We start from the raw sequence: 12,346 nt of genomic DNA, 5'->3' as shown, positions 1-12,346 counted from the left end.
AAACCACGTATATATGCTTCTGCTTTGCGATCTACAATGGTATGTAGATGCACTCTTCCCTCTCGTAGATGGTCATCACCATGGATAGATTTTGTGTGCGTGTAGAATTTTTTTGTTTCCAATGCGACGTTTCTCAACAATACAAACGCAATCGCTTATATATACGTGCATACATTTACCCCTATAAACGCACACACGTACACCCAACCCTGTGAGCATTTTCAAAAGACTGAGCCGGCATATCATTTTGAGATTTACGTTAAAAATAATGAAATCATCAGGACTTGAACCATGCTGAGCTGAGCTGGGATACCACTGTCGTATCCTGTGTATTCTCGAAAATAAAGATGCTCTTAGCGTGCTGTTCTGCACGTACGTATCGGTAAAAGATGTGACGCCCTTCACTTGTACGTATATAAAACCTTGCCTTGCGGGCTTCCCAGACCCGATCGACTCGTCCAAATCGCCAGTCAGATTCTTCCACGCGGTCTTTCGTGGGTTCTGCTCCCTCCCGCGCCTGCTGATGGCCCGTTAGACTGCTCTGCTCACTCTCTTCCCTCCATCGTGCGCGCAAATGAATCACTGTGCGCTAAGCTACTAAGCTACTCCTTTTTTCTTTCTTACCTCCAGCAGCTGGACGCCTACGATGGTCGGCGGCCGCGCTCGTCCTGCTCTTCCTTGCCGCCGGAGCGGCGGCGGAGGCTGTACGCAGGGAGGTTGTGACCTCGCCGCACGGCGCCGTGGCGGCCGACGACGGGCGGTGCTCGAGGATCGGGCGTGACGCGCTCCGCCGCGGCGGCACCGCCGTGGACGCCGCTGTCGCCACGTCGCTCTGCCTCGGCGTGGTCAGCCCCGCGTCCAGCGGCATCGGCGGGGGCGCGTTCATGCTCGTCAGGCTCGCCGACGGCACGGCCGTCATTTACGACTCCCGTGAGACCGCGCCACTGGCCGCCACAAAGGTGAGTATCTCGAGGAGTCGTCTCTTACCTCGTAGTCTACCCGAAGACTTGTGGATGCTTGTGCCTTCCCTTACTTTATTCGTTCAATCATATCATTTGAGAGTTGAGACTGGCTAATGGCTATACTTACGGTGTACACCAATGCAAATTGTCATGGTCTTACACCCTTTTTACGACGCTGATTGAGCCGAAATGTTTTATGGCTGTGTAGGGGAGCGGTGACTCTCATACTTCCACACCAAAATTTTCAAACTTACTGACAAGAACACCATCAAACCTATCCCATTAGGAAAAAGAATATCATCAAGCCGATGGAGTATCGAACTAATGATATATATAACCAGACACATACCTACTCGGTGGTTAATTCACATGGTTGGTGCGCCTTCCTAGGTCTGTCATACCACTATTCTGTTACAGCTGGCAAAGAACATGCATACTCGCAGATCCGTGATTACATAACATGCATACTCTCTGCTACCTGCTCGATTCCTACTCCCAACTAGTAGTATTCAGTATTGATCGACTTTTGATAGTACTTGATCAATGCAGTTCAAGGATATGTTTGTGCATATACGTAATACACACGCACACACAAACTTGCTGTCGCTTGTGTTGGATTGTACTAGTACCTTGGAGTGATGGGAAGAACAAAAGAATGATCGTTGTGGCCGAGGGGGCACACGCGTGGAGGCTAAGCTACATAGTGGCGCCATGATCAACGCCGCGCGTTGTCCATGTCTTGACCAGTGGAAAGGAGGCGCTCCACGCTATCATGCGCCCGGGAAAGCCAAAACGAATCCGCGTTCGGCCGGCCGGCGTGCAAACTGATGCTACGATGCCACCAACCACGTCCCGTTCAGCGCTTCGTCCGCTTCTCTTTTGTCAGTGCACTAGTGCGGTAATCTACAGGAACACGATCCGCAATTCCATATGCCTGCCAGTTGTTGTACTTCTTCTCCCGTTGAAAACTTAAAACTAAGAAACTAATTGCTACTCTGGAGTCTTGAACATGATTATATGGCTATTTACCGTTTGTGATTTGGCAAGAACAATCACTCCTGTACGTAAAGAAAAGAAAAAAGTGAATTTTGAACGATGGAGATCTCCACTGTGCATTCAGGACATGTACGGCGGCAACGACACGCTGAAAGCAAGGGGCGCGCTCTCCATCGGTGTCCCGGGTGAAATCGCCGGCCTCTACGAGGCATGGAAGCGCCATGGCAAGCTCCCATGGAAGGAGCTGGTGCTGCCGGCCGCGAAGCTCGCCCGGGCGTTCAGGGTGTCGCCATACCTCCACATGCAGATGAAAGCGACCGAGGCCGGCATCCTCGGCAACGCCGGGATGCGGGCCGTGTACGCCTCGGACGGGGCGCTCCTCAAGGTCGGCGACGTGTGCCGCAACGGCAAGCTCGCGTGGACTCTCCAGGCCGTCGCGGAGAGAGGGCCGGCCGCGTTCTACGGAGGCTCCGTGGCGGATCTGCTGGTGAAGGACGTGAAGGAGGCCGGAGGGATCATGACCAAGGAGGACCTGGAGAAGTATCAGATCAAGGTGCGCCGCCCGCTTTCGCAGAGCGTCATGGGGCTTACCGTGCTCAGCATGCCTCCTCCTTCCGCCGGTGGTGCCGGCCTCATGCTGGTAGGTTTTCTATTACTACAGTACATGCTAAATTTTGTTTACTGTTTTTCTTTTCGGTATTTTTTTGTTTTGTTTTGTTTGAGATTCTATGCCTTTTGCTCTGTATTGTTTCCAACTTTCCATGGACTGAGATATTACATATTAGCTGTTTCCTTGTTTCCTGCATAGTCAACCAGAGTAGCTGTTTCATTGAGAAGATATGCATCTTGCTTAAGAATATTGGTCCTGGATAAGGTTTGATATAAATGTGATGACTTCACATTTGAAGTATGTGAAGTTCTTTATGATTGATATAAGCACACTTTCGGTGGGAGATAAGCACAGGAGTTGCATTCAGGCCTCCTCACGCTTTTGGGAGAAAAATCTAACATTGTGATGGTGACAATTTCTGCGTGCATGCTATTTCTTGATGTCTTTTTTTTTTTTTTACTTTTTACTCGATGAACAGGTTTTGAACATCCTTGCTCAGTATGGAGTTTCTGGTATCTCTGGTTCTCTTGGGATTCATCGCCTTGTTGAGTCCTTGAAACATTACATGGCAGTGAAGATGAATCTTGGAGATCCTGACTTTGTTGATGTTGGTGCGGTTGTCTCTGATATGCTCTCTCCCAAGTTTGCTGCTGAGCTGAAGAGAACAATTTACGATAATATGACGTTTTCACCTCAACATTACGGTGGAAGGTAAAGAAACCTGCTTCCCAAAACCATATTCTCATTACCATCGTGGATGATATGCCCCGAAATCACATGACCATGGAGCTGAACTTCTCAGTGCACTACATCTTGGAGCAGTGCCAACTTTCCTGATTCAGTGCCAACTGACGTACCAACCCTGCCTGACCTATATTTGCATGTTTCAGGTGGAACATCCTTCAGGACCACGGGACCAGCCACCTATCCATCGTGGACGGCGAGAGAAACGCCGTGTCGATGACGAGCACCGTCAACTCCTACTTCGGATCCCTGATCCTGTCCCCGAGCACAGGCGTTCTGCTCAACAACGAGATGGACGACTTCTCCATGCCGGGGAACACCACCGCCAACTCTCCACCGCCGGCTCCCAACAACTTCGTGGCCCCTCTGAAACGCCCCCTCTCCTCCATGTGTCCCACCATCGTTCTCAAGGTTAGATTAGTAGGCCGCAATGGAAGATGTGGTAACTTTTCTGACGAGGCTGCGGTTTTGGCTCAAGGTTTTGATTGTTTTCGTGCTGTGTCTGTGGTAGGACGGGAAACTGAAGGCCGCGGTGGGCGCCAGCGGCGGGAGCATGATCCCTGCCGGGACGATCGAGGTGCTCCTCAACCACTTCGCTAAGAACATGGATCCCTTGTCCTCTGTCATGGCGCCGCGAGTTTATCACCAGGTTGCAACCATTCTTAACTGAAACTATTTCTTGTTCCCGTCGTTCCATCAACCACACACAAATGCATGCAAGCTCGAACGACGACCATCCCACAGCTCTGATGTTTTCGTCGCTTGGCATTGGGCAATTAATGGTTGCAGCTGATCCCGAACGTGGTTCAGTACGAGAACTGGACGACGGTGACCGGCGACCGATTCTTGCTGGACGCGGCAACGAGAGGCGACCTGCTGAAGAAGGGCCACGTCCTGAAGCCGCTCGCCGGAGGAACCATAAGTCAGCTCGTGGTGCACAACGTCGAGAGCCGCGGGGACCTGACCGCCGTGAGCGATCCGAGGAAAGGCGGCGTCCCGGCGGGGTACTGAACTTGATGGCTGGACCGCGTCCGCTGGTTCATTCGACGGGCGGCCTCTCGCTGTCATCAGCTCAAGCTACACGCGTGATTCTTGTATTTGTTGATGGAGTGGAATAAAAAGGGCACCACGTCATCCTTACAAATAAATACGTGCGCTCCAGTATCCAAAATGGTTTGTTTCGCCCCACTTAAAACAAGGAATACGTTGTAAATCTTAATTTATCAACCGCGTAAGCCACCTGGAGCTCCAACCGCGTGTCCCTGTATGGTCCACCTTATCTCTTCCTTGCTCCCGTCCTCTCTTCCCACCTCATCTCTTCCTCGCTCGCTCCTTCTCTCCCACGAAGCAGCAACAAGCGCCACCGCAATCCGCAGCTTTCGTCCTCGGCCGTCGTGCAGCATCGCCGCACGCGTCGCCGGCAACGCTGCATCACAACATCTGTGATGGCCGTCGGTGCTGCATCGCAGCTTTCGTCCTCGTCACCGCCCGCAGCTCCCGCCCCGGTCACCCGCACGCGTCGTCGGCAACGCTGCATCGCATCATCTGTTATGGCCGCCGTTGCTGCATCGTAGCTTTCGTCATCGTCGTCGCCCGCTCCATCGCAGCTTCCGCCATGGCCGTCGCACTGCGTTGAAGCACCCCGTCGCCGGCAAGGCTACATCGCAGCATCCGCCATGGCCGCTGGTGCTGCATCGTAGCTTTTGTCGTCATCGCCGCCCGCTGCGTCGCAGCTTCCGTCATGGAGGTCGTGCTGCGTTGAAGCACCCGTCGTTGGTGAAGCAACATCGAAGCAGCATGTGTTCCAATGGAGCATTGCCGACATCGTCGGGAGCTGCGACGGACAACCACCGCACGAATGTTGTCGTTGCAGTGAAGCAAAGACAGAGGCTCCCCGGGCTCCAATACGGCTATCGTCGGCAGCTGCAAGATCAAAGGAGAGAACAGGGCTGATGTGCGATGCGGGGAGGAGATCTTGCATGCGTTGACCATTCAAACCAGCTGTTGGTCCGACGGTCTCGTGGGGCTCATCAAACGGTCAGTAAGGAGGCTTAATTCTTTCTGGGATCAGTCGGTTGATTTGTAGCACTGCCCACTTAAAACAACAACCAATGGATTTTTAAGGGAGGCCAGTACTAATTTACTCTGTAATTGTTGCTTAGTAGTCGGCTACTAGCAAAGGTGCATTCAGATATTGCTTGCTGGCCCAAGCCCAGAACAGATGTCATTGGTTTTCACGTAACTGAAGTGAATTGGATTCACCAACCTAATCACCGATCCATCGAAGACATCTGCACATGTGCGTCCATTTCCACTCCGTGCTCTTTGACCTAAGCTCCAACTAATCTCTGGGTGCCGCCGCCCAACTTAATTAAGCGTTGCCATTAGCCATCGTCGCCACAACCACACTAGGGCATGGATGCATACAATCTTCGGAAGTACGAACCCATCTCGATGCTTCGTCGAACGATGTTGTCCAACGATGGTTGCCGCATCCCGCGTGACTGCTGTTTTCGGAAACAACGATCATTCATTATGATGGGAAAATGGGACGAGCCGGGGCTGGATTTGATACTCTAGGTATGTATTCTTGCGACGTTGTTGGTCATTTTTTTCTAATACAACACATATTAATTCTATATGTTTAATTATGTTTGCGTTGGTAGATATCAAGCAAATTGAAGTTTTGTCCCAAGCAGTGATTGTTTTTCCATTGAAAACTACATGAATGCAAGATAAATTCTTCTATTTAGCTATACAATGATTGGTCATGTTCATCTTAAACATTGATATGATAATGTTCCGTAGCAATATACATTATGCCCTATTTTTGTGTACTTCGATTACCAACTTCATTTGTTCAACGCTATAACTTATAGCTAGACCTGCCCCAATTAAAACACTTATATAGTTTGTGAGACACACAATATTTCTAGCCTTCGCTATTGTCTCGCCCTCTATGTCTAAATCCTAGCTCCGCCCGCACACGACCAGAACGGACCCACAGATCAAAAACAAGATATGAGAATCAACCACACCATCCCCATAACTCTGAAGATTTCTTATAATTTGGATTTGTTATTTTGGTTTCAATCTATTAGGAATAGGTTTACATAGTTATGGTTCATTTACATTAACACCTAAATGATTACATTAAAATAAGTTCATTTCATGAACATTTTTACCTTTTTATTTTATTTGAGAACCCATTGAACGCCTTCTCAAAGAATAAATACCTTTCACCGTAACTTAGCTTCATCAGTTAAATTTTTTGTAAGCACTTTAGAAAAATCGTTTGAAATCTGGATCAATGTGGTACGTCGGATCTTTAATGGATGACTAAAAGAGGGGGCTAAGTTATGGTTAGACTTAGCTTCATCAGTTCACCGAAGCTACATCCAATAAAGTCACTATAGTGCTTTTTCCAGTACACTGTTGCTAATTTTGCATCAAAGTCCCTAAAGTTTATAAGAATCAATCTGTAATCGACAATATATCACAACTGAATGAGAAAAAACATGTCGTACGCCGCCTTGACTCCCCTGTTAGTGAAATCGCTGCCCCACACTAGAACGTGGGGGTTTTCTTTGCCGCCACGCCGCCATCCCTCCACTCTACGGTGCCCGTCTTTCCTCTACGGTCGTCAAATCTAGAGAAGATCAGCAAGATCCACCGCATCTCACGCGACATCTAGCCGCAGTTGCTCGCCAGCCATGCATGGAGCATGGACGAGCTGGTCGTTGGCGTTTATTCCACAGCCCAGGCGCCGAAGGTGCCTAGACCCCTCGACGGCGCACGCCTCCTGCCTGTCGCCCGGTATGTGTTCCCTGCTCGCCGTTCCCCTAGATCCCACTCCAACTACCATAATATTGCTATTTTGACGCAAGCAAAGTATTTGATGAAATTTGACAACATAATTATTTCGTGTGCTGCTACGTAGTCAATTCATATTCTATAGAAGATGTTTCCCTGGGTGTGTAAAGTATGTCATATGTGTCTTCATGTGTTTTTGTGTGTGTGTACACGCGCGTGTGTGTGCATTAGTGCATATATGTTAACTAGTGGCCCGTGTATGTGTGCAAGATGAGGACTGAGACATCGAGTAGGCAAACAACAAAAGGAAAGGTGGATTCCACTTAGGGACTTGGTGAATTTCTTCTCGAAATCATGAAACTTCCTCGATGATGATTCGATATATAAAGAGCATGTATAACAAAATTAGCCATACCTTCTCAAATATTTACCACGTCAATATCATGACACCACAACACGTATCATGTTTTCTCACACATGTTTTTTATCTACTAGATGTAAAAAATCAATGAACGACACGTTTGTGATTGAGTCTTCCTACATGCATATGTTTGAAGTTTCTATATATTTCTTATAGAAGACATGAAAATGTACTCAACAACACAATTATGATTTTTTGACCCATTTTTATGCACTTTTTATCTACAGATTGCTCGAACATGAATTATATGTAGTAAACGCCTAGAAATAAATATAATAGCCTAAATATAGTAAATTAGCACAAAATAATGTCAAATATGAACACAGTGCATTTTAAGGGGTATGTTGATCATAGAAAAAAAAACAAGGATAAAAGACGAAGGAAATCAGGATTCCCCTTCAGAACTTGGTGATTTCCTTCTCGAAACCATGAAACTTGCTCGTTGTTGGTTCGTTCGGATTATGAAAAGCGTGTATAACGATATTATTGAAACATTCTCAAATATTTATCACATCATATTAAGATCATGTCATGATACCAAGACAAGACAAGTATCATGTTTTTTCAGACATATTTTTCATTTACTAGAGTTAAAATAATAATGAACGACACGTTTTTGGTTGACTCTTCCCACACATATTCTTGAAGTTTTTATTTATTTCTTATAGACATGAAAATATAGTTAATGGCACAATTACAATTTTTTGAACCTTGTTGTTTACTTTTTCATGTAAAGATTGTTCGAAAATGAATTGCATGTAGTAAGTGCCTAGAAACGCACATAATAGCCTAAATATAGTCAACTAGCATGAAAAGTGTTAAATCTGAACATAGTGCATTGTAGAGGGTATGTTGGTCGTAAGAACAAAATCAAGGAGAAACGACGAATGAAATGGGGACCCCCCTTTAAGAACTTGGTGATTTGCTTTTCGAAACCATGAAAGTTGCTCGGTGATGGTTCAATTTATGAAGAGCGTGTATAACAATATTAGCCAAACCTTCTTAAATATTTATCATATTATATTGAGGTCATGTCATGACACCATGACATGTATCATGTCATTTAGACATGTTTTTAATTTTGGACAGTTAAAAAACAATAAATGATACGTTGTGGTTGACTCTTCCCACATATATCCTTGAAGTTTCTGTTTATTTCTTTTACACGACATGAAAATGTACTCAATGACATAATTATGCTTTTTTGAACCCTTTTTGTGCACTTTTTCATGTACAGAATGTTCGAACATGAATTACAGATCGTAAATGCCAAGAAATGCACATAATAGCCTAAATATAGTAAACTAGCACAAAACAAGTCAAATCTGAGCGCGGTGCATTATAGGGGGTATGTTGATTGTAGAGAAAAATCAAGGAGAAAGAAAAAACGAAACATGGGTTCCCCTACAGAACTTGTTGATTTCTTTCTTGAAATCACAAAACTTGCTCGATGATGATTTGATTTATGAAGAGTGTGTATAACGACTTTAGAAAAACATTCTCAAATATTCACCATATTAATGTTATGTCATGACACCACGACATGTATCATCTATTTTCAAAGATGTTTTTCATTTTCCAGAGTTAAAAACTAACAAACGACATGTTTGTGGTTGACTCTTCCTATATATATCCTTGAAGTTTCTATTTATTTTTTGTACAAGACATTTTATGCATGTTTTCATGTACAGATTGTTCGAACATGATTTATATGTACCTAATGCCTAGAAATGCACATAATAGCCTAAATATAGTGAATTAGCATAAAAAATGTAAAATTACAAAATGGTCCATTGTAGGAGGTATGCTGATCGTAGAAAAAACTCAAGAAGAAACGACGAAGGAAACATGGGTTTCCCTTCAAACTTGGTATTTTCCTTGTGCAAACGGTTACTTTCCGAAGGTAGTGTGCCTCTTTGAACCGTGTGCATTCACCCTACTGTGCATTGCATTCTCATTGGCCACAATCACATCCACCCGGATCGTGTATGTACACCATAGGATGCATCATGACCGGATGACAATCCGCATCTCTCACATCACACATATATATTGTAGTTGAGATTTTACTTGCCAAATGCACTAAAGTAACGCTGAAGGAATTTTGGATTCCGATCCGCTTCAATCTTGGTAATATTATTGAAAATAATCACACACGTTGGAACTAGAAAACACACATGTCAAAAAGAAAAAGAAAAACTCACCCCTCTCCCCCTTCGTCCGCACTCACACTACATAGTTTCTCGTTCAAGACCCTAGTCCATCCATATTTCGAGCTCGACGACGCCTCTCACAGCCGGCTACAGCCAACGAACGTGACCACATTTTGTTTCTTCCCCTCGCCGACGGCTATCGGCACTGACGTTCTCGACGCTGCTTGATTCGGGTTTTCTCTGGGATTGGGTGGTTTTTATCTAATGGAGAACCAGGTAATTTATTCTGGAAAATATTTCACCATTTCTCATGGCATTTTGTTTGTCCCTATCAATTACCCGACAGCAATAGTCGTTGATTAATTTTTCTTGTAGCTAATTCGAGGGTTTTCATTCATAATGTCCATAATGCAAGCACAAATCAAACAAGTGTAGTGGCGGCATTCGAACGCACACTGAATTCTATCTCACTATACCAGGCAATTACAGGGGTGCACTTATGTTCAATTTCACCCTACCATGATTGGCATGACCTAATATTATTGAAGAGATATAAGAAAGATATTGAAGTGAATGGAGTTATTTCATATATACTGTAGGCAGGTATTTATATGTCCTAAACAGTCGCGAGGAATGTCGGTTACAATAGTTGCATCGTTTATAAGAGGCACGATGACGGTTCGAGAGACACAACGTATGGATAAAGCCAATTGAACGGATCGATATGGTTGACTAACGGGGTTGAATAGGTAATTAACAAATTTTAAAATTTTCTTTAAACAAATAAGGTTTAGCAACAAATAGGTTGTCTAGATATGCAACTAGGTGAGCAACCTATATGATGCTAACAACAACAATAATAAACAATAAGTAAATACAAGTAAAGGTAAGAAATAACCACAAGTGGAACCTGATACGTCTCCATCGTATCTACTTTTCCAAACTCTTTTGCCCTTGTTTTGGACTCTAATTTGCATGATTTGAATGGAACTAACCTGGACTGACGCTGTTTTCAGCAGAATTGCCTTGGTGTTATTTTTGTGCAGAAATGAAAGTTCTCCAAACGTCCTGAAAATTTACGGGGAGCAGTTTTGGAAAATATAAAAAATATCTACGCCAAGTTCCACCGGAGGGGGTGGCCTAGTGGGCCACAAGCCCTGGCTCTGCCACCACCCCCTCGTGGCGGTGGGCAGGCTTGTGGGGCCTACACGGCTCTGCCGCCCCCAACCTCAGGTCTATAAGTCCCCTTTCGTCCCAGAAAAAATAAAAGAGAGAAGTTTTCGCCGCGTTTACGATACGGAGGCGCCGCCACTACCTGTTCTTCATCTGGAGGACAGATCTGGAGTCCGTCTTGGGCTACGGAGAGGGGAAATCGTCGACATCGTCATCATCAACCATCTTCCTTCTCCAATTCCATGAAGCTCTTCGTCGTTCGTGAGTAATCTATTCGTAGGCTCGCTCGGCGGTGATAAGTAGGATGAGATCTATCATGTAATCGAGTTAGTTTTGATGGGGATTGATCCCTAGTATCCACTATGTTCTGAGATTGATGTTGCTACTACTTTGCCATGATTAATGCTTGTCACTAGGGCCCGAGTGCCATGATTTCAAATCTGAAATTATTATGTTGTCACCAATATATGTGTGTTTTAGATCCAATCTTGCAAGTTGTAGTTACCTACTATGTGTTATGATCCGGCAACCCCGGAGTGACAATAACCGGAACCACTCCCGGTGATGACCATAGTTTGAGGAGTTCATGTGTTCACCAAGTGCTAATGCGTTGGTCCGGTTCTTTATTAAAAGGAGAACCTTAATATCCCGTAGTTTCCTTTTGGACCCCGCTGCCACGGGAGGGATGGACAATAGATGTCATGCAAGTTCTTTTCCCTAAGCACGTATGACGACACACGGAATGCATGCCTACATCACATTGACGAACGGGAGCTAGCCACATATCTCTCCGTGTTATAGTTGTTTCATGATGAATATCATCCAAACAAATCACCGACCCATTGCCTACGAGTTTGTCCTACTGCTGCTGCTACTACTGTTGCTACTGCTGTTACTTGTCTTGCTCTGCTGCTGCTACTACTGTTGCTACTGCTGTCACTACTTCTTTTCCTTGCCACTGCTATTGCTCATTACACTGCCGTTACTCGCTACTTTGCTGTTGCTACTTTGCTTGCAGATACTAATCTTTCAGGTGTGGTTGAATCTGATAAATTCAGCTGCTAATACTTGAGAGTATTCTCTCACCTCCCGTCGTGAGAATCAACAAATTTGGGTCGAATACTCTACCCTCGAAAACTGCTACGATCCCACGCGCTGGTGGGCGTCAACAACATTCTTCTAGTTTCAATTGCCGGAGAGTGCTAACAGCATTCTTCTGGTGCCGTTGCAAAGGGGAAGAACAGTTGACATCAAGGATTTTTCTGGCGCCATTTCCGGGGATGTATTGCTATATTCTCTGAGTTACTTGGGTATATCTGTTGATCACTATGAAGAATCTGAAGGATCCGAAGACCAAAGTCTTGCCCTCAACTACGAGGAGAGGTAAGGAATTTCCATCTAGCTCTGCACTTGATTCACCTTCAGTTATGAGTAAGTTTGCGACATCACCTCCTGCTAGAAATCTTGATATGTC

General features: G+C 45.4%; 1 protein-coding gene and 1 pseudogene across 2 annotated transcripts; both read left to right on the top strand.

Moving 5' to 3' along the window:
* The first annotated feature begins 430 nt into the window (after positions 1-430).
* On the top strand, positions 431-4,460 carry LOC123426893 (glutathione hydrolase 1-like). 2 transcript variants are annotated; one of them, XM_045110795.1, is made up of 7 exons: positions 431-530; positions 631-959; positions 2,083-2,598; positions 3,047-3,279; positions 3,459-3,723; positions 3,824-3,961; positions 4,102-4,460. In XM_045110795.1, the coding sequence occupies exons 1-7, from the start codon at positions 524-526 to the stop codon at positions 4,321-4,323; spliced, it is 1,710 nt and encodes a 569-aa protein (XP_044966730.1). In that variant the 5' UTR covers positions 431-523; the 3' UTR covers positions 4,324-4,460. The 2 variants fall into 2 exon arrangements, with proteins under 2 accessions (XP_044966730.1, XP_044966731.1); XM_045110796.1 differs by having other exon boundaries at positions 445-530; positions 634-959.
* Positions 4,461-4,758: 298 nt separating this feature from the next.
* LOC123428548 lies at positions 4,759-8,970 on the top strand (annotated as a pseudogene).
* The last annotated feature ends 3,376 nt before the right edge of the window (positions 8,971-12,346 follow it).

The sequence above is a fragment of the Hordeum vulgare genome, chromosome 2H, assembly GCF_904849725.1.
Source record: "Hordeum vulgare subsp. vulgare chromosome 2H, MorexV3_pseudomolecules_assembly, whole genome shotgun sequence".
Taxonomy (NCBI): domain Eukaryota; kingdom Viridiplantae; phylum Streptophyta; class Magnoliopsida; order Poales; family Poaceae; genus Hordeum; species Hordeum vulgare.
This window is presented reverse-complemented; position numbering and strand designations above follow the sequence as displayed.